The sequence below is a fragment of the Fusarium solani genome (genome assembly GCF_023522795.1).
Source record: "Fusarium solani strain SB1 chromosome Unknown bctg00000016, whole genome shotgun sequence".
NCBI classification, from domain to species: domain Eukaryota; kingdom Fungi; phylum Ascomycota; class Sordariomycetes; order Hypocreales; family Nectriaceae; genus Fusarium; species Fusarium solani.
Genome location: NW_027072142.1, coordinates 71,240 through 90,536, shown reverse-complemented (window position 1 = coordinate 90,536; position 19,297 = coordinate 71,240). Strand labels below are relative to the sequence as shown.

General features: G+C 50.5%; 5 protein-coding genes across 5 annotated transcripts; 2 read left to right on the top strand and 3 right to left on the bottom strand.

The window, feature by feature from the left end:
• Positions 1 to 988: 988 nt before the first annotated feature.
• MRS44_018387 (uncharacterized protein) lies at positions 989 to 2,517 on the bottom strand (the record flags this gene model as incomplete). The annotated part of the gene is made up of 4 exons (XM_065615882.1): positions 989 to 1,255; positions 1,839 to 2,179; positions 2,242 to 2,370; positions 2,424 to 2,517. 4 exons carry the CDS (start codon positions 2,515 to 2,517, stop codon positions 989 to 991), a joined length of 831 nt encoding a protein of 276 aa, XP_065471954.1.
• A 2,594-nt stretch (positions 2,518 to 5,111) lies between these two features.
• Positions 5,112 to 6,007, bottom strand: MRS44_018386 (uncharacterized protein; the record flags this gene model as incomplete). The annotated part of the gene is made up of 2 exons (XM_065615881.1): positions 5,112 to 5,500; positions 5,716 to 6,007. 2 exons carry the CDS (start codon positions 6,005 to 6,007, stop codon positions 5,112 to 5,114), a joined length of 681 nt encoding a protein of 226 aa, XP_065471953.1.
• Positions 6,008 to 9,093: 3,086 nt separating this feature from the next.
• MRS44_018385 (uncharacterized protein) lies at positions 9,094 to 10,575 on the top strand (the record flags this gene model as incomplete). The annotated part of the gene is made up of 2 exons (XM_046282279.2): positions 9,094 to 9,382; positions 9,467 to 10,575. The coding sequence occupies 2 exons, from the start codon at positions 9,094 to 9,096 to the stop codon at positions 10,573 to 10,575; spliced, it is 1,398 nt and encodes a 465-aa protein (XP_046128699.2).
• An 813-nt stretch (positions 10,576 to 11,388) lies between these two features.
• MRS44_018384 (uncharacterized protein) lies at positions 11,389 to 16,537 on the bottom strand (the record flags this gene model as incomplete). Its single annotated transcript, XM_065615880.1, has 6 exons — positions 11,389 to 11,481; positions 11,538 to 12,661; positions 12,733 to 13,154; positions 13,208 to 13,695; positions 15,098 to 15,609; positions 16,234 to 16,537. The coding sequence occupies 6 exons, from the start codon at positions 16,535 to 16,537 to the stop codon at positions 11,389 to 11,391; spliced, it is 2,943 nt and encodes a 980-aa protein (XP_065471952.1).
• A 365-nt stretch (positions 16,538 to 16,902) lies between these two features.
• On the top strand, positions 16,903 to 18,967 carry MRS44_018383 (uncharacterized protein; the record flags this gene model as incomplete). Its single annotated transcript, XM_065615879.1, has 6 exons — positions 16,903 to 16,968; positions 17,134 to 17,285; positions 17,412 to 17,468; positions 17,519 to 17,609; positions 17,660 to 18,646; positions 18,695 to 18,967. The coding sequence occupies 6 exons, from the start codon at positions 16,903 to 16,905 to the stop codon at positions 18,965 to 18,967; spliced, it is 1,626 nt and encodes a 541-aa protein (XP_065471951.1).
• Between the last annotated feature and the right edge of the window lie 330 nt (positions 18,968 to 19,297).

The window sequence follows — 19,297 nt, the reverse complement described above, 5'->3', positions numbered from 1 at the left end:
CGCCTCAGAAAGGTATGGTTAGCGATAACCATCACTTTATTGAACGCGTTGAGAGCCTCTTGTGTTGGGCTTTGGATCGTAAATGCGGTGGTTAAGGAGAAAAAGTAATACTCGCACCTTCTTATCATGAGAATACGTTTCTTCTTTGCGCTTGAGGGGCGAAAACGGCTTTGACTTGCGCTGAGAAGGTGGCTTTGGCTTTGGGCCGCGCTTGGGCTTCAGTGTTACCTGCATATTCGGGTCTTTTGGTTCTAATACCATCCTTGCGACCTAGGGATATGTCAGACCGTTTTAAATGTCAAAAAAAGAGGGTATTCTGACTCCTTAGTTGAGGGATTAATCTAATATCGGATTTGAATGAGCCTCATCAGCTTTAGCCCTTAAGGGCATAGTGGGTGGGGTGGGTGGGTCAGCTCCAGTTTGCCAAGAGGTTGAATTTCTCGAGTTTCTAGGGTTTTCGGTGACAGAAGTCCCTCCTTCCCTGCCGGAATGTCTTTCAATTAAGCAGGTGGCTGTTCCAACCCGCTCTTCGTAGAGGGGCCGAAAATTGCTAGAGACGGGAAGGAGTTGGAACCGTCGGTTGGGCGAAGACTGATCAAATTGTTGTGCAGGGTGCATAGACCCCAGTACTAGGAGGGAGTCTGTAAAAATAGGTCTGACAAGCAAACTCTACGAGGGTATCCAGGCTTATCTTTTGGTGTGGAGAGATGCCAACAGTGCTCCTCAGTGTTGTGTATTTCGTCCAAACACGAACATGGCAGCAGCAACAGCATCGTCAAATATTTTAAGCCACGTATCCTCATCCACGTAGCATCTAAAAAGTCGAGACCTACCATCCAGGACCACCTAATTGATAACCCCACCTAATGCATAACCAAAATTTCGCTCCTCCCATACAAAATCCAAATTTTAATATCCACAAAAACAGGCCAGATCCTTGATGAACATATGAGGCTTTAGAGAAAGTTTCTAGAAATTTATTCAGATTTTACTCTCTGCGTGGCTTTTTGACCTCCCGACCGCTCCTTGTGCGCTGGCAGTGCTTTGTTATGACCATAAAGTCCTCACTTTCGTCCTCTGACCTGACACCCACCTCAATCACCGACTCGACCTCCTCATCCACATCCACCTCTATTTCTGCCTCCTTTGAGTCAGGAAGAGCTTCTTCAGCCGCTAGAGCCTCCGCCAGAGCCATGAATCGTCGGTTCGGGTTCGGTACCGCCTTTCTTTTCTTCCCTCGCCGCAGCTGGGCCATCTATTCCTCGAGGCCAGTAATCCGCGTATTCAGAACGGCCACCTTCATCTCTAAAGCTTCTAACCCCTTTGCTATCTTACTATACTTCCTCCTGGTCGGGCGACTTCGGTATTTAGCCAAATCTCTTACTTGCCGGCTCGTCTTCGGCGTATCATCTGAGTGCAGTTAAGGAGGGCTTAGCGTCTTAAACTGTTCTACCCCCTTGTCTCTATCCGGTTAAATTTCCAGATATAATAGAGCCTTATGACGATTTATTGGCCAATATCCAGTAATCTCTAGCCAGATAAGATAACCTCCTTCCTCAAACCCGCCTCCCTAGCTTTCGCGTATGCCCAGATAAAATTAACCTTATCAACCGGCGCAGAATCGGTCAAACTAGCCAGGTTTTGGAGTTCTTTCCGATATTCACCTTTAATTACATTAAAAATCCCATTATCCAACGGCTGCAAACCATGAGAACAATGTGCTAGCAGGTAGCAACAGTACACGTTGTTCAGAAAGCACGTAGCCATCCACTCATCCTGGGCGCTCGTTAGTAATCTTATAGCGGGAGAATCTGCGGGGAAACTACCAAAAGACTCACCTGCGCATGGCTCCCATGACCGTCAAGGATGATAAGTCTCGCGTCCGAGGCATTTAGAGGCTCTGTCTGGGGTAAATAAACATCTTTCAGCCACTCAAGAGCTATATGGTTATCGGTCCAGCCGTTCGGCGATGTGATGTAGTGCCAGTCCGCTATCGCCTCAAACTCCTCAAGGAACCACTGCTTCTGCAGCTCCTTGCCTTTGAAAATAATTCCTGGTTTCAAAGCTCGACCAGTTGCGGTGACAGCCTCAATAAACGACGTCCAAGCGCGCGACTGGGTGCCTTTCAACAGCGCCTTCTTCTTCGGGTCAGAGCTCCCGATTACAAGGCTATCCAAGCCTTATAGACAGCTAATTAGCTATGGCCTATCAAAACCCGTTGGGGACTTATGGGCAACGTACCGAAACCAGCCATTATGCCACCCTCGTCCACGTTAACTGTGTTCTCAGGCTTGATCCAGCCATACTCGGTCTCCCAAATATCAAAGTACCAATTAACCGCTTTTAGTGTAAACCCGTCAAATCTTGCGGCTTTCTAGCGTTTTCCAAGCTTAGTAGATAGTTTTTCGTGACGTTTAACAAACCTCGTGGTCCAGTTTTTACCCAGAGGCTTATTATCGCCTTGTTGCTAAAGGAGGGCCTCGACACAGGCGCGGAGTTGGCTATGCGAGGGAGCATAGCCAAGAGACTCTTGTCGCAGCACCCAACGGACGAGAGTCTCCTCCTGACTCTTTGAAACACATTAATGGGCTTAGATACGCTCATTCCTGCTCGCATGACCGGAAGGTCGTCTAGAAAGGGTCGACTAAGGCACTCCACGTTTCTGGGCCGCCTCGTTCTGCGAGAGGCCTCTATCAGTGGTATCGAATATAGCCTCAACTACGTCATCTTCGGTATAATTACGGCGAACCATTGTGGAAGGAGGTCCGACGAGTTTATTAGGTGAAAATTCGACCTGAGTGAATAGAGTAGCATAGGGTAGATGAAGCGAGATGCGAAGAAATTCAAAGGGCTAGAGAACCGGGTCACGAGGCAGAACGGGGAAAAGTCAAACCGATATTTAAATTTCATAAAAAAAGCAATATAGTATAGGCCTTAGCTTATGAGTGCCTTTATTCCTGGCTGAATACGGTGTAATTGAAAATTTAGATTTTGTATGGGAGAAGCGAAATTTTGGTTATGCATTAGGTGGGGTTATCCATTAGGTGGTCCTGGATGGTATCAGTCTCGTCCACTACATTTTCTAAATGGCTACAAGACGCGTCTCAATAATCGCCAAGCTCATCACCGGCACCATCTGATAGCCTGCAACCGTACCGATCTACTTTCGTTACGCCGAGCCACTTATTATGAATGGTCTACCTATGCAAACCGACCTCCCATGCAGCTAGCGTCTTGCCGATTCTATTTCTACACCGACTTTGATGATAACGCCCGAAGTTGTCTTAATGCAAGAGAGTTGCCGCCGTGAAAAATACTAGGAAACATGGAAGAGCTTGCTGATAACTACATCTTAGGTTACTACGCATAGGATTGCCTTCTAGCAAACACAATATTCAACTTAATCAACAACCCTCCGGGCATCTATATCTCAGCTACGGCAAATGCTCGAAAGTCTGCGGCCATCCCACCAGTGGGCCTACTCCCACATTAGCGTCACTCAACTTCCAGCGCATATTGCGCAGCCGAATGAAGCTCAACTATAATACATTTTATAGCATCAAACAGCTCTATTTCTGCCATTCTATATTTTGTATACCAGACCATGGCGCGTTGCACGGCCCTTGGTTTGCGTCGTGGTACTGGCTCCAGTGGCTTCCGATTTGTAGGCCGCGTCCAACACAACCCTTCAGGTCACCAAGATGAGGGAACAACAGGCGTTATTTCAACCTTAGAAGGTTCCAAACGGTCTCAATAGTTTCAAATATGGAGAGAAAGGCGGCGGGTCAATAAAGTAACAGGCGTGGACCAGGAACCAAGTCACCGTCTCTTTTGCCGTGTGTACACACGAGTCATCGCGCTGATAGACAGGTTCCCTATGCTTTTGAGAAAAACGTTCTTCGTCAAGCACCTTGCCATAGCTCCAGTCGGAGTATCCTTGCCTAGAGGCGTTTAAATCACGTCCCATCCACACGAGGAATATCCGATCTTCTAGACGAATTCCTCCCAGAACGTCTCGGATATTATAGGTTCTACATGGTCTGTTCAATTCACTAGGTCTTATTTATACTTCTCGCGGGTATGTTGGAAGATATGCGTGTTGGGATTGCTAGATTTATTCTGTACCGTAGCCTCTTCGGTCAACATCACCTGGGCGGTATTTAGCTTGATATCCCTACGAACTTTGAACTGCAATATCTCAATCAGTTCCTCAACTTTTGGGGTCCGAATTTGTGTTCAAGCAAGCCCCTTCTTAGTGTTATTTATTTTTATTTTGAATGGTTTGGAGCCTTCCATTTGCGCTTCCAACAGCCGCGAGCCATCCGCCATACTGTCGAAGGGGATACCCGGCCATCGACTCCGTTCACAATGGTAACCCATGAGATAACGCGTTCTTGAGATATATACGTATTATATATCGCTTTTCTGTTTCTCAAAGTACCGCGACCTACCCTGCCAAGGCTGATTGAGCGTTGTGTGGTCACTTGTGCAGTGTTTCTTAATCCGTAGGTGAGGGTGTATGACTAGATCTTGGTAATCCTATTGGCCCGCTACGATAATCGAAGGTATGATTCTGAGCTCATAGTCCACGTTTGTCTGATTCGTAATGAAACCAGTTGATGCAACAACAGCGACACCAGTCGTTCTGATGACAGAAATCTTCCCCAGCGAACACAACAACACCGGCGCAACGGCCCAAACGGCGGCTTTGTCAAAGCAAGGCATAGGTCTCGTGGCAGCAATTCCGGCGCCGGCGGTTATCCTCATTACACTCCTGGGCTGTTGAGGAGCTGTATCCCTTGAGATGCGCTTCACTTTTTAATGGGCTGTTGAGGTGAACTTAATCAAGTCCCAGTATGTGGAAGGCCATGCCAAATGTAGGTTCAATCGCTTCTAAAGTTCTTTCGCTCGATATTAGACACCCCAAGGCAAGGCATCTCAAATGCCTGGCTTTTTGAGCTTCCACTTTAACAGGCAGCACACCCAGCCTCGTCACGATGGAAAGCCTTGGAGAAAAACTGCTGCATAGCTGTGCATTAGAAGAGGATGCCACCTAGCACCACTGTGTGTCAAAGATTATGACTGCCACTAATGTGATCAAACATCCCAGGTCACCGTCTTTCGGGGATCTTGCTTGCATAGACCATCGCGCCTCCCAAATAGACCAGTATAGACTCTGATATGGCAGAGTAGAAATCGTAGACAAACTTGGGTCTGCGAGTCATATAAAGCTGTAGGATGGGCATGAAGCCGGTCAGGGCCAGTCCAACGTGAAAGACGACATGAGACCAGGCCATATCTGCGCCGTTGAATCGCGGCTGCCAAGGCAGAACAACACCACCGCCGGCCAGGAACGCTGACAGGCCCATGTACAACCACTGGCTTAGGGGCTCGCAGAAGAAGGCTGTGCATTCGACTGTCATGATCGAGGCGGTAATAAGCAGCGAAATCCCCGTATAGTCCACGCAGGCAAACATGAAGATAGCATTCACATCGACCACTGCATTCGTGGGGTGCCAAATGATGGAATATACCAGTGTCAGGCAAGCCGTAACAAAGAAAACGGCAGCAAAAAAATATCACTTTTGCTACTTAGGGACAAGTTGGTACTGCTAGGGTAGAAATGGTGGGCCACAGCGGGGACCAGAATGAGGCCGATGGCGTGGGGCTAAATGTTGATGAACTCGTTCGAGAGGTTGAAAGCAGACCGGACACACTCTAGCTTGGTTTCAGAGAAGCGGTATCCCCTCTTGATATACGGGTTGTTTCTCCATGCGGCGGGCACTTCCTCGTATACCAGCAGGCCTCTCTCCTTGGCCTGGAGAATGGCTTGTTGGATATGCTCCAGAACCAAGGCAGTTCGCCTGGCTCGCTCGATGCCTTCGTTCACGACTCCTCTTGCTCTCTGCAAGCTTTCGTTGGCGACACGTCGGTCTTCATTCATGGACGTTCCAGCAGCGGTGGCAGTGTTTTCGAGGTCCCGTTCCCGTAGCTTATACGCGCACATCTCGAATTCGGAGAGTATCGCTACGAGTAGGTCGAAGCCGGCGCAGGCCTTCTCGTTGAGTGACCGACGAGGATTGGAACGGTTAGTACATTACGCAATGATGACTTGATGGATGTCATAACTGGGCCGCTAAGCTTTCTCTTAAGTCGGTCCGGCAATTATGCCTAAAATAGCCGAGCCCCTCCATTCACTCCATTCCTTGGAGAATGACGCACTGTCTGCGATTTGGAACAGACCGAAATAAATATCCATCCATCCACCCATCCACCCATCCACCCATCCATCCATCCAACGACTTAGCCTTTTTATACTCGTTATCCATAATGCCACCCAAGCATCACAAGCCATCCCCTTCCAGTTCCCAATCAATTTCCCACCTGGAGCAACTTACCACCCGTTTCTCTGATACCTCGATTCAAAGTTTTGCCGGCGCCATCAGTGGGGTAGCCACTAGTGTTGTAATATGTCCTCTAGAGGTAATAAAAATCAAATTACAAGGACGAGATTGTCTCCAGTTGTGGACGCTCGACTTGATCAGCAAACGACGTTCATTTCAAGACAGAGGCTTGATTGGTACTGGACGAGCAATATGGCTTGAAGGGGGATTGATTGGCATGTACCAAGGATTGGGGCCGACCATGTTGGCGTGCCTTCCTAGGGGGGCGATATACTTCACAGTATATCACAGGATGAATCAGTCTTTAAATGAGAGATTCAGTAAGCCACCCCTCCTGTGTACTGGCTTTGTCTAAATAGTTGTGGGCAATGCTAAACCTCAGTCAATAGGCCAACGACAGACGTGGGTATCCTCAAGTGCGTCCGCAGTTACTGGAGGTACCTGTTCCATATTACTCACAAATCCATTGTGGGTTATCAAGACCAGACTCATTTCTCAATCAAGTACCTCTACAAACACCGCTCCGAAAGAATACAAGTCTGCCATAGACGTCGCTTGGAAGATGTACTACCGAGAAGGCATTACTTCATTCTATTCAGGGCTAACTCCAGCTCTGCTTGGGGTGACACACTTAGCAGTACAGTTTCCGTTATATGAGCAGTTCAAGAGGTACTTGACTGGAGCAGGGCTTGGGAATTGGCATGAGGACCATGGATGGCTCCAGGTTCTAGGGATTCTAGCAGCTAGCTCCGCGAGCAAAGCGTGTGCGATCGCAGCCACATATCCTCACGAAGTTATTCGAACAAGGCTGCAAACGCAACAGAAGATATACCCCTTTACACCAGTGGAACCGGCAAGACCGAGCAAGACCCTAGACCCATCCGTGCGTGGGAGTGGTCCACGAAGGGAAAAGTGCTGTGATGGAGGAAGAACATGCGAGAGGTTGCCCCTTCGATACCAAGGAATTATCAGCACGTTCAAAACAATTTTACGGGAAGAAGGCTGGCGAGCCCTATACTCTGGTATGGGCACTGGTCTAATCGGAGCGGTACCAGCGTCTGCCACGACAATGCTAGTTTATGAAACAGTGGTGCGAGTACTCAAGAAGTCGAGAATGCAAGGGAAAAGAAAGCTCGAACTACAGGATGCCACTGGACAGAGTGGTAGCCCCTAACACAAAGAATTGTAAACACAGGGTGAAAGACTTGTTGGTGACGCGAGCCGACGGTTTACGCAGCGTCGAGAGAGTACGATATGAACATGTATACAATCGCGAATAAAGCCGCACGGGTATCGAGAACAAGCAAGCTTCTATCCTGCTTTCCATACGTTTAATACCTGTGAATCCTTTCCTAGACACGTCTGGTCCTAACGGGCGAAAGCAGGTCCGGCGTGCCTTGACTCGAGCATTGGACGGTCTACATGACTCTGTCGGGGGCGGGGTACAACACTGGAGGCTTCGCACAATCGAAGAGATAAGTACGACTAGCCACCCAGCTGCAATGCATGCAGGAAACGACAAGGGACAAGCTACCGCATGTATATATTCACACAAGTTAGGTGTGGAGGTACGTCGGCTGGCGTGCCCTCTACCCACAAAAGGCAATCTGCTGGGCTCCCCCAGCGAATGGTCCCGGAGCGCAGAAAGTTGGGGAAGGGTGGGAAAGATGTTGAGTCGACTACACACATCCACCAGCAATCACCAGTAGTAGCAACCGCAGAGCTGGGTACCTTATCTTGTAGGTGTTGCGTTCGGGGGGCTGATCTTGACCTCGGCATTTGGTCACGACCGAATACATACTCGCCCCATATGATGGTCAATCGAAATGGCACTGCTTTCAAAGGTCTAAAGAAAAGTTTCCGGTTAGGAAACCCACTCTGTTGCAAGTTCTTGCACAGTGATGTTGCACTCGCCGTCGAGACATGGGACCGACGGGTTTCTCGCCAACCCTCGAACATGCGATTCACACCTACGCATGATACGTACACCCCTATTGCCAAGCTGTGTGTTATATTCCTAACCCTTTCGTCGCAGCAGCGGGAGCTTTTCCCACCCAGACCCGGCGGCCCGGCCCAGCGCGGGTCCAACAAAGTTTGGAGGTGCCACTTTGTTGAGTCTTTGGGTGCAACGTGTTCCGTCGGTCCCAACCCCAAGGTAGGTTGGTAAAGAGTGGGATTGGAAAGCAAAATACAGGAATAACACAGCGACACACATCACTCACTCACTCACTCACATGTGAATCCCCAGTGTGTGGACGATCCATCTCGCATCACCTTGCTCTCAACTTCTCCTTCCTGTCCCTGTCTTTTCGTCTTCCTTCTCCCGCATCTTCATTCTTTAACATCATCACGAGCAAGGATGTGTTGTTTTCGACTCCTCCCCGTTACTGTTGCACTGCTAACCCAACTCCCAAGGGAAAATTGCCTCCTGTAACCCACATACTCGCCTGGATTCGGGTCTGACGTGAAGCCTTTTGGCACCACCCCAACAAACCGACGACCTGCCGATCCATCCTTTCTCTCCCTCTAGAGCGCCTTACTATCTATATCCTAGCTTCCACCTCCCATTTCGCTTTCGGAATACCACCCTCATCGCGGTTTTTCGCATTGGGTGAAGAGTCCTGCTAGTTCCTCGTCGTGGTCGACTCTCCCTCAAGCAGTCCCACCACTTGTTTGACCACCGCTCAAGATGTCGTCGTCGTCTTTGGCCAGCAAGGAGGCCGCGGCCTTCCCGGACGGAACCATCGAATACGAGCCGCTCCGAAGCAACACCAAGTATAATCCCAAGAAGGTTCACATTGCCGACACTCCAATGACTTGGCCCAACATCCACCTCCACATTAACTGGCTCAACACCACTCTCATCATCATCATTCCCATCATCGGCTTTATCTCTGCCTACTGGGTCCCTCTCCACCTCTATACCGGCATCTGGGCCGTCATCTTCTACTTTAACACCGGCCTTGGAATAACTGCTGGTGAGTCCGTTGTTCAAATGTGTTCCAATCAAATGTCCTCTCCTTCCGCTGGTTGTTGATACTGACCTTCCCACCATTTTGTAGGTTACCATCGTCTTTGGGCTCACACCTCCTACAAGGCCACTACTCCCCTCAAGTTCTACCTGGCTGCTGTCGGTGCTGGCGCTGTTGAGGGCTCTATCCGCTGGTGGTCTTACGGCCACCGTGCTCATCACCGGTACACCGACACCGAAAAGGACCCCTACTCCGTCCGCAAAGGTCTTCTCTACTCCCACGTCGGGTGGATGGTCTTTAAACAGAACCCCAAGCGCCAGGGTCGAGCCGATATCACCGACCTTAACGAGGACCCTATCGTTGTCTGGCAGCATCGCAACTACTTCAAGTGCGTCATTTTCATGGCCCTCGTTCTGCCTACCATCGTCGCTGGTTTCGGTTGGAGCGACTGGCTCGGCGGTTTCGTCTACGCCGGTATCCTCCGAACCTGTTTCGTCCAACAAGCCACGTTCTGCGTCAACTCCCTCGCCCACTGGCTCGGTGAGCAGCCCTTCGACGACCGAAATTCACCCCGTGACCACGTCATTACCGCTCTCGTCACCCTAGGTGAGGGCTACCACAACTTCCACCACGAGTTTCCTTCGGACTACCGAAACGCCATCAAGTGGTACCAATATGACCCCACGAAGTGGTCCATCTGGATCTGGAAGCAGCTCGGCCTTGCCTACGACCTGAAGCAGTTCCGCCAGAACGAGATCGAGAAGGGCCGTGTCCAGCAGTTGCAGAAGAAGCTCGACCAGAAGCGTGCCACCCTCGACTGGGGTATCCCCTTGGAGCAGCTCCCTGTTGTCCACTGGGATGACTTCGTAGCCGACTCCAAGAACGGAAAGGCCCTCGTTGCCATTGCTGGAGTCATTCACAACGTCACCGACTTCATCAAGGACCACCCCGGCGGCAAGGCCCTCATCTCTTCCGCTATTGGTAAGGATGCCACCGCCATCTTCAACGGCGGTGTCTACAACCACTCTAACGCCGCACACAACCTCCTGTCAGCCATGCGTGTGGGTATCCTTCGCGGTGGCTGCGAGGTTGAGATCTGGAAGCGTGCCCAGTTCGAGAACAAGGACGCCACCTACATGAACGACTCGGCCGGTCAACGCATCGTCCGAGCTGGTGCCCAGATTACCAAGGTCACCTAGCCCGTGGCCAGTGCCGCGCAGGTGTCCGATGGTTTTCAGGCTTTGATATCTCCCGGAAAGTGCGCTTGGCCTGCCCTGGCCCCGGGCTGGCCTGCGCACTGTCGGTCGCTCTGGGTTCCTGACTTAGCGAGGCCGGCGCTAAGACCGAAGGGTTGGTGATGTCGATGTTTTTTTTTTTTTTGAGGATGTCTTTGAGGTGTCGGCGGCTATGTTTATTGTAGCGCCTGTTGCTGTTGGTTGCGGCTGCTTTTCAGCGGGCACACTTGCACCATTACTTGATCTGAGGTGTGTCTTTCGAGGAGTCCGTTCAACATCTGGGCGTTGCCGCCCGAGTGGGCAGACGTTCTAGGCCGAGACTGGCAGTGAAGGCAGGCGAAGAGACGCCGGATGCTACTCATGATAGTCCTGGTTTTAGGGTATTCCCCATACTCCATGCAAAATCTCACATTTTGGAGAGAGGTTCTGTATTTTGTAGCGTATTCATGTGACAGAGAGCGTCGTTAGATCATCCTGATCGCGCAGCGCTAAATGCTCTGATCGTGGATCCCGCGAATCCTTGTGGCTAAGGTGTTCATGGATCCTGATCCCCATCATGCAACTCTGCTCACGTTATACGTGTGATTATGGGGCGAGTATGTCCTTCATTGGGCTGTTACTTCGAACCATGTTGTTACTGATAGATGCCTCGTCGAGCGAACACCTAAAGCTACAATACGCACATAAAGCATTCTTGCTAGGATATGAATCACAATAGCGGTGTCATTGTTCTCCTCTCCTTTGCGCGTCTCCATCTTTTTTCATCATCTCTCATCTTTAGGGCGAATTCTTCAGACACTCGTCGATTTCCTTCTTGAACTTCTCATGAACGACTTTCCGGTTCAGCTTATGCGTGGCAGTGACAAGTCCCTGGGTATCGGTCAATATGGCTGCACCTAGATAGCTCTGGGTTGTTTGAGACTTACGCTTGGTGGGGTCCACTCCTCATCGGTGATGACGACGCCGGACACAATTTCCATGCCAGCTAGGCCAGAGCGCTTGCCGGTGCTCTGAAGATCCTTGAGGATGAGGCTGCGGACCTTAGGGTCGTAGTGCATGCTGTGCTCATCTACGCCTAGGCCCTTAATCTTCTCAACGAGAACGGTCTTGTTGGGCATGATGACTGCGATGGGGCGGGAGTGTTGAGAGTCGGCGTGTACCATAACGTTTATTATGGTTTGGGTGCCTCGGTAGACAGACTCGAGCTTCTCCAGGGCGATATACTCACCGCCCTGCGTCTTGACAAGATTCTTGACACGGTCGATGACTCGCAGATGGCCGTTGCCGTCGAACTCGCCGATATCACCAGACTTGAACCACCCATCACGAGTAAGGGCCATATTCGTCTCCTCGGGGTTGTCATAGTACTCTTTCATGATCGGAACACCCTTAAGCCATATCTCACCCTGAGGAACCTCTGCGTCCGTCGAGTATCCAATATCGGGAATGGATACCAATTTCACATCAACAGCAGCAGGGACAGGGCCAATTGCATTGGGTGAGTACTCGAGTGGGCAACCTAAGGCGCCGTTGGCGCAAGTTTCCGTGAGGCCATAACCAGCCAGCATAGGGGCGAGGACCATGGACAGGAAGTGCCTGGTGCCATCGGAGATGCCGCTAGCACCGTTCATGGTGAATCGAAGTCGGCCACCAGTCAGTTCTCGAACCTTGCTAAAGACGATGTTGTCAAATATCCTAGCTCCGGGGAGCTTGTTTTTAGACATGAAGGTCTTAAAGCTGAAGGCGCTCCAGAAGAGCGCCTTGACGACAGGACTAGAGGCGTCAAGTTTGGCTATGACGCCCTTCTTGACGGTTTCCCAGATCTGAGGCACCCCGACCATGACAGTGGGCCTGAACTCCCGCATATCACCAGCGCAGTTCTTCACTGAGGAGTCGGCGAGCGTTCTGGGGTTACCATATCCGAGGGTTCCGCCAATGAACAAGACGAGGTTCTCGAGTGCCATCTCGAAGACGTGGGCTAAAGGTAGGTAGGCAAGCACGTCCTCCTTGTCGCTAACGCATTCTTCAACACAGGTATAGAGACCTGTAACTATAGCCAAGGGAGTCAGTCAAGCCCGTAGATAGGACAAGTAGTGTGTAAGAATAGGATTGCGAATATACCTCCAGCAACGAGCGCCTCGTGCGTGATGCAGGCCCCCTTGGGAGGACCGGTAGAGCCGGAGGTGTACATAATGCAGTAGAGGTTGGGGCCTTTGGCCGGCACCGGATCGACCGGGTTGTCCTCGCCCATCTTTCGCAGCTCCTCGAATGTCAGAACCTTGAACTCGGCGTGGGCGTGCTTGAACTCTTCGATCTCATCCCCAGTCGCGAATATGCAGCCCTCGTTGACAATGATGGTCTTGACATTGGACTTCTTAAGGGGGCGGGCGGCAATCTGGAGGAGGTGAGGGTCGATGTACATAGCGTCGGCCTTAGTCTGGAGGAGGGTGTGTTCAAGGCCGCTTTCGCCGAGTGTATCGTAGGCGGTGACTATAGAGATAGACTGGGAGGCGCAGCCGTGGGACATGGAAATCCAGCTTATGCTAAGGAGATTGTGAGCGCGATCCGAGGTGAGTTGACCACAGGAGAAACATACCTTGTGGTACCGAAGAGATGAAGCTTGTGCTTCGATGTCAGGCCTAATCTGCGCAAGCCATAGCCAACCTGAAGTGCAAGCTGCTCGTACTCCTTGAACGTCAAGTACGAAAATTTTGAGAGCTCAAATAATTGCCACTCCTTCTCGAGCTCCTGGATCTTGCCGTCAACGACCTTCTGGACCTTCCTCCTCTCCTTGTGCAACTTAACGAGCTTCCGGGAGCCGACGGCGCGGTGGTTGGGGTAGACGCGCGCGCTACGGCGGACGATATCGAATACGGTGTGGACGTCGTTGACGGGACGGTTGATAAGGCCGTCCTTGGCTCGGGGATGGCGACGCGGGACGGTCTCACCAGGGACCTTCGCGTATCCGGGAGCTTCGATGGTGAACGGCGGCTTATGTACCTGGTTCAAGGGTATGAGACCCGACGTGTAATTCATCGTAGCAACTTCGATAGTACGGCGGGGGTCGAAAGATTTCAGTCCATTCTATAGAACGTTTTGTATGGAAAGGAGGCGGGTTTGGTCGTGCATTCAGAGTCCGAGGGGAATAATATGGAGGTGTATTAGCGCAGGAGCGATATGTGGCAAGACTTTCAATGCAGCAACCGCTGGACGGAGGCCAGCGCAGACTAATATATTGGAGTATGATAACCACTGACGACATTCTGACAGCTCCAAAGGTAGATACATTTATATGAGCAGCAGCTGATGCACAAGCTTCTTGGCTGCAAATAGAAACACTGTCTCATTCGGGCTTAGCGAGGCGTGGCGCTTCTTAGCCAACGTAACATACCCTTCGGGGAGAGATTGCGCGGCAAATAAAGCCATTGCCTAGCAGGACGGTTATAAATATCGATAACCCAGGAGCTTAGAGATGCGCTGCTAGGTATACTATACGGGATGGGAAAATGCGAGTAGACTTCGTCAGTCGGCGGTAGGGACGCATATTCACCCGTTTAAATTAAGAACGCAGCTAGGTGTACGCCTCGTCGTGCTTATACTACCATCCTGTAGTAATTCCTTATCTCCTCAGTGCCCACAAGCCTCAATTCTCGTACTGACAGCGGGGTCGGTCCAATTAAAATGCCTCAAATAAGAGGTACTTTATTGTCTACCTAATTTCTATTATTATAGAAGTACCAGCAATTCCCGTTGTTACAAAGAGGAACCTTACACACGCTACACCAGTAATCAGTCTGCCCCCTTCTCGCATTGCCGTCACCCTCCCCAAGTGGCCTCCTTTTTTGGCCCTTTGACCTCACTTGGCCTTGCCGAAAGCCCTGACAAGCAAAGCAATCCGACCTCATCTTCCGGCGGACAAGAAGGTGCTCTTTTTGCTGTATTTCAGGGTCGGATTCGTCCCCTGCGCGATACCTCTTCCTTGACTGACTTTCTTCATGATATGTGTTGAATAAGGCGTTGTAAATGCACTCTCGCCATTCCCTTTGAGTCGTATATCTCTTCCAATTTGGCTGCGGCCCGTGTAGTTGAGCAATATAGCTATTGATAAGGGCCACATCAAGAAGGAAGGTCCAACAAAGTGCCTGCCAAGGGCCGCGGCGGAGGGGATGATCATACGCATAATATGACCTCAACTGGTCACCTCGATCAACATGATTCATTTCGTCGTTGTAAGCAGCAGCAACTGTCGGGATTTTTATCACATTGACAGCTTCGTCACCAAAAAAAAACGCTGTATCGGCTTGGCTTCTGACTTCTTAGAAGACGGCCTCTTCCTCTTTCGATCGACTCGCTCATCGCCCGTGAACACAGTAGTCAGGAATAACACAAGGCAGTTGTCTTTCCAAGCTATTTGGTTGACCTAGAAGTACGGCACATAGACAAATTAGTAGGGATTTCACATACAAAAAGTGTCTGAAGCTAGTACCTGATTGTCAGGGGTTGGGATCACCTTGACTTGGTTAAACTCGTAGCTGGTTTTGGCCCCCCCATCAGCCTTCTTATCTTGTTGTAGCTCCTTATGGATGCCGCAGTTAGGGCGAGCCGTGCCTGTGGCCCCGTGGCCATGCTTGCGAAGGCTGCGGAAGAGATCTGACGACGAGAAGAGGTTATCCACAAAGACGTGATATGTCGCTTTTGGCAGCATATTTGCTAGGGCAACAACGACGCTCTGGGTCGAGTTCAAGGCGATAGGCTTGTCTTCTGTGGCAGGCTTCTTCCCTGCGGCCTTGGCTGCACCCCTGCCTCGACCGCCTCTTCGCCCTCCCCGGCCTTGTGTAGATGACTTCGGTGGGGGAAGTTCAACGCCAACGGCGCCGTATTTTGCTTCCTTGATATGCCATAGCCGCCGGATAAAGAAGCCCTGTTTAGCGATAACCCAGATCTTGAACCCTAGGGGGTCCGGCTTGCCCTTGACAAGCGTTGTCTCATTTGACCGGCCTGTGTAGCGAATCATACACTCATTTACAGCTAAATGAGAGCCTGGACCGAAGATCTCTGCGGACACGGCTTGTATATGATCAGACTACTCATCAGCAGCTTGGAATACCTTCGGAAGAGGTGCGGTCTCATCGATCTTGCTGTGGTCGAAGGGACGAAGGTGCCGGTGGATGAGCTGAAACTTCCAATACGGCATGAACTTGATGATTGAGTGCTCAGGGCGTTGAATACCTGGCTGGGGGGTACTCTAGTGGCTCTTGATCGTTCTTTCCTTATGTATGCCTATATAAATTAGTATTCCAAGCCATATATATACTTCTGCAACTGAGGTTCCTTCCCATTTTCTCAGACTTGCCGTTCTCTTCATTGGGTGCTTCCAGCTATTAACAACGCCGTTTTCTTTAAGCCACGTGTCAGACAATTGGCTCCACAGGGATCATTGATGGCACCAGTCAATTGATGAGACTTATCTAAAGAACCAAAGAAATTGAACAGCCATGTGTTCGGGCAGAGCTATTTAAGCTCATATCGTTAGGATTGGAATCCTTGATGCGACAAGTTGGATATGAAACCGGATACACAACCCCAAAGTACGGGCCGCGTTTCATATCCAGTCGCACGAACCTAGTGATATGCGACACCACGTGACCCAGACCTTGGTGTATTGAACCCATTTTGCAATAAGGGAAATAGGAAGAAAAATCTGGAATAGCTGCAGCGGCGTTGGGGGTAGTGTGTTGATGCGAAAGCTGCGTGTTTCTACGGGGAAAGGCTCGAATTTGGTGCCGCGATCCTTTTCGGCCGGAAAGACCGCGGCCCGGGTCGGGTCATCCGGCCACAGCTTATGGCTGTGCTCTTCTTTGACGAAGCTATTGTCGTCATACACATTGATCGTATCTGCCTCTCGTGGGATCAATTGAGTACTCATTGCTGATATCGAAATGCTTCAGGGCTCTTTTAGTGGTGTTTTGGGGGGTTCAGGTTGACGGATCAAACTTTTTGGTACCCCGCTCATACTCTCGTCATCGGAGGGATGATGTGGGGCGAGGTACGTGATGGAGGTTTACGACAGCTAAGGAGATGTACACAGTTTTAGTGCATAATAAGCAAAAGTAGACTACCACGAACTATCTCGCAATCGTGATGTCACCCCGCTATCGACGTACATCATATTGGTACCCCTTTCCGCCCCAGGTCGTCTTCCAAAACATCTTCGCTATATATTCCCTTTCAATTGCACATGGCTGCAATCAATTCTCCCTCGCCGTTGACTCTCTCCTACCTCCCTTCAGTATGTTTCGAAATAGACTTCGACAGTCCATTCGCACTGCCGCCTCTGCTACGATCAGGAACACCCTTGTAAGTGTAGCCCAAATTAACCTTGGCCCCACTCTACTAGTTATAACTTTTTCGGTATCGTACACACGGGAAGCAGCTTATTCATCCCTCCAAACATGTGTCCTCGTGTTTGCCCCGAATAACATTTTCTGTATCCCGTTAATTTACCTTTTAACTTGGGCTCAGAATACAGAGTTAGTGGCTGCCAACCCCCTCTCGATACTAGCTCGACTCTATATTCCTGAGACCACCACAGCGTTTTCACCCTCACTCGAACAACGAACTCGCGGCGTCGAGGAGAAAGATCTCTCCGAGTCTGGCCACGTTCTCTCTATCGGGTATGTTGACAATGGATATATGCGACACTAGGACTGGCTGCAACCACCAAGCCCCAGTGTCAATAGCCATGAAATCATGACAGGCGGGTCAATTATACCATGTGTCCTAACTTGACGCGTGTGCAGGAACGGCGTTGCCCGCGTGCATGGCATGGCCAATGCCCAAGCAGAGGAGCTTGTCGAGTATATTTATTATCTGCCTAGGAGGCAGCTTCGGAGCTAACGCCGAAAAGATTTGCCTCTGGCGTCAAGGGAATGTTTATGAACCTCGGTTCCGACCGTCTTGTCAGGCAAGGTGAGACTGTTAACGGTACCGGAGAACTCGTGGGTGATCGGACCTCATAAGATTGTGATTAGGTACTAACTTTTCCTAGGTGGATGTCCCTGTGGGCCCCGAGTTGCTTGGTCGTGTAATTGATGCTCTCGGGAACCCCATTGATGGAAAGGGCCCCATCTACACCAAGGAAAAGCGCCGAGCCCACGTAAAGGCGCCTGACATCCTAACCCGTTGTTCCGTAAACCAGCCGATCCTGACAGGCTTCAAGTCCATTGATACCCTGGTTCCCATCGGACGTGGTCAACGTGAGGCGATTATCGGCGATCGTCAAACCGGAAAGACCGCCATCGCAGTTGAAACCATCCTTAATCAAAAACGGTGGAACAACGGCTCTGATGAGACTAAGATGCTGTACTGCATCTACGCCGCCATTGGGCAGAAGCGATCTACAGTTGCGCAGCTTGTTAAGATGCTGGAGGAAAATGACGCCATGAAGTACACTGTTGTGGTGGCTGCGACTGCCTCTGAGGCTGCGCCTCTCCAATACCTCGCCCCCTTCACTGCCACCTCTATCGGCGAGTGGTTCCGTGATAACGCCAAACACTCTCTGGTTATTTATGATGATCTCTCCAAGCAGGCAGCCGCCTATCGTCAGATGTCCCTTCTTCTCCGTCGCCCTCCCGGACGTGAAGCTTACCCCGGTGACATCTTCTATCTGCACGCTCGACTTCTCGAGCGTGCAGCCAAGATGAATGACAAGCATGGCGGTGGCTCAATGACTGCCCTGCCTATCATTGAAACTCAAGGTGGAGACGTGTCTGCCTGCATTCCTACTAATGTAATTTCCATTACTGACAGCCTGATCTTTTTGGATGCCGAAAAGTTCTATAATGGCACCCGATCTGCCGTTAACGTTGCTCTGTCTGTATCGCGTGTCGGTTCTTCTGCACAGCTCAAGGTCATGAAACAAGTCGCAGGACCCTTGAAGCTCTTCTTGGCCCGGTATCGTGAAGTGGCTTCCTTTATCCGGTTTAATTCTGACTTAGATGCCGCCATGAATCAAACTCTCCGCAGAGGGGAACGTGTGAGCAATTTAAATCTGTTCTTTGTAAAACTATGAAGTTAATCATAGTATCAACAGTTGACTGAACTCCTAAAGCAGAAGCAGTACTCTCCTATGGCCGTCAACCAGATGGTTCCTGTTATCTTCGCTGGTGTTAACGGTTACATCGATAACGTCCCCGTCTACAGAATCCTGCGATGGGAAGCTGAGTTTCTGGCGCACCTTAAGGTCAACGAGTTGGAGCTAATGGCTGCTCTGGATACGGGAAGAACGATCAGCAAGGACCTAAATGTCAAATTGCGGGCTGTCATCCGTAGTTTCACCCAAAGCTTCCTAGGTTAACAAATGGAATAATTTTGATGGTCTTCTAGCTGGAGCGGCTGTTCTAAGTAGTCTGGACTCCAATAGGACATGGAGGCCCGTTGCTGCAGGCCAAGAACATCGTGCCGAGCCTAGACCCCAAGCCCATCCAGGTCTGAACCGTGAAGTTTTTGGCTCACAGAATTAAGCACTAACGCATCGTTGTTGCTGGACGACTTCTTTGAGAAATTCCTTCAACGTTCGGTCACGTGCGTAAGCAAGGCAGCAGTTCTGGACCATGTACACATGAGGCAGGATCATCAAGCGGAATATCAGGGCGAGTGGAACAGATGAGTTGGCTCCAGGCTGCAT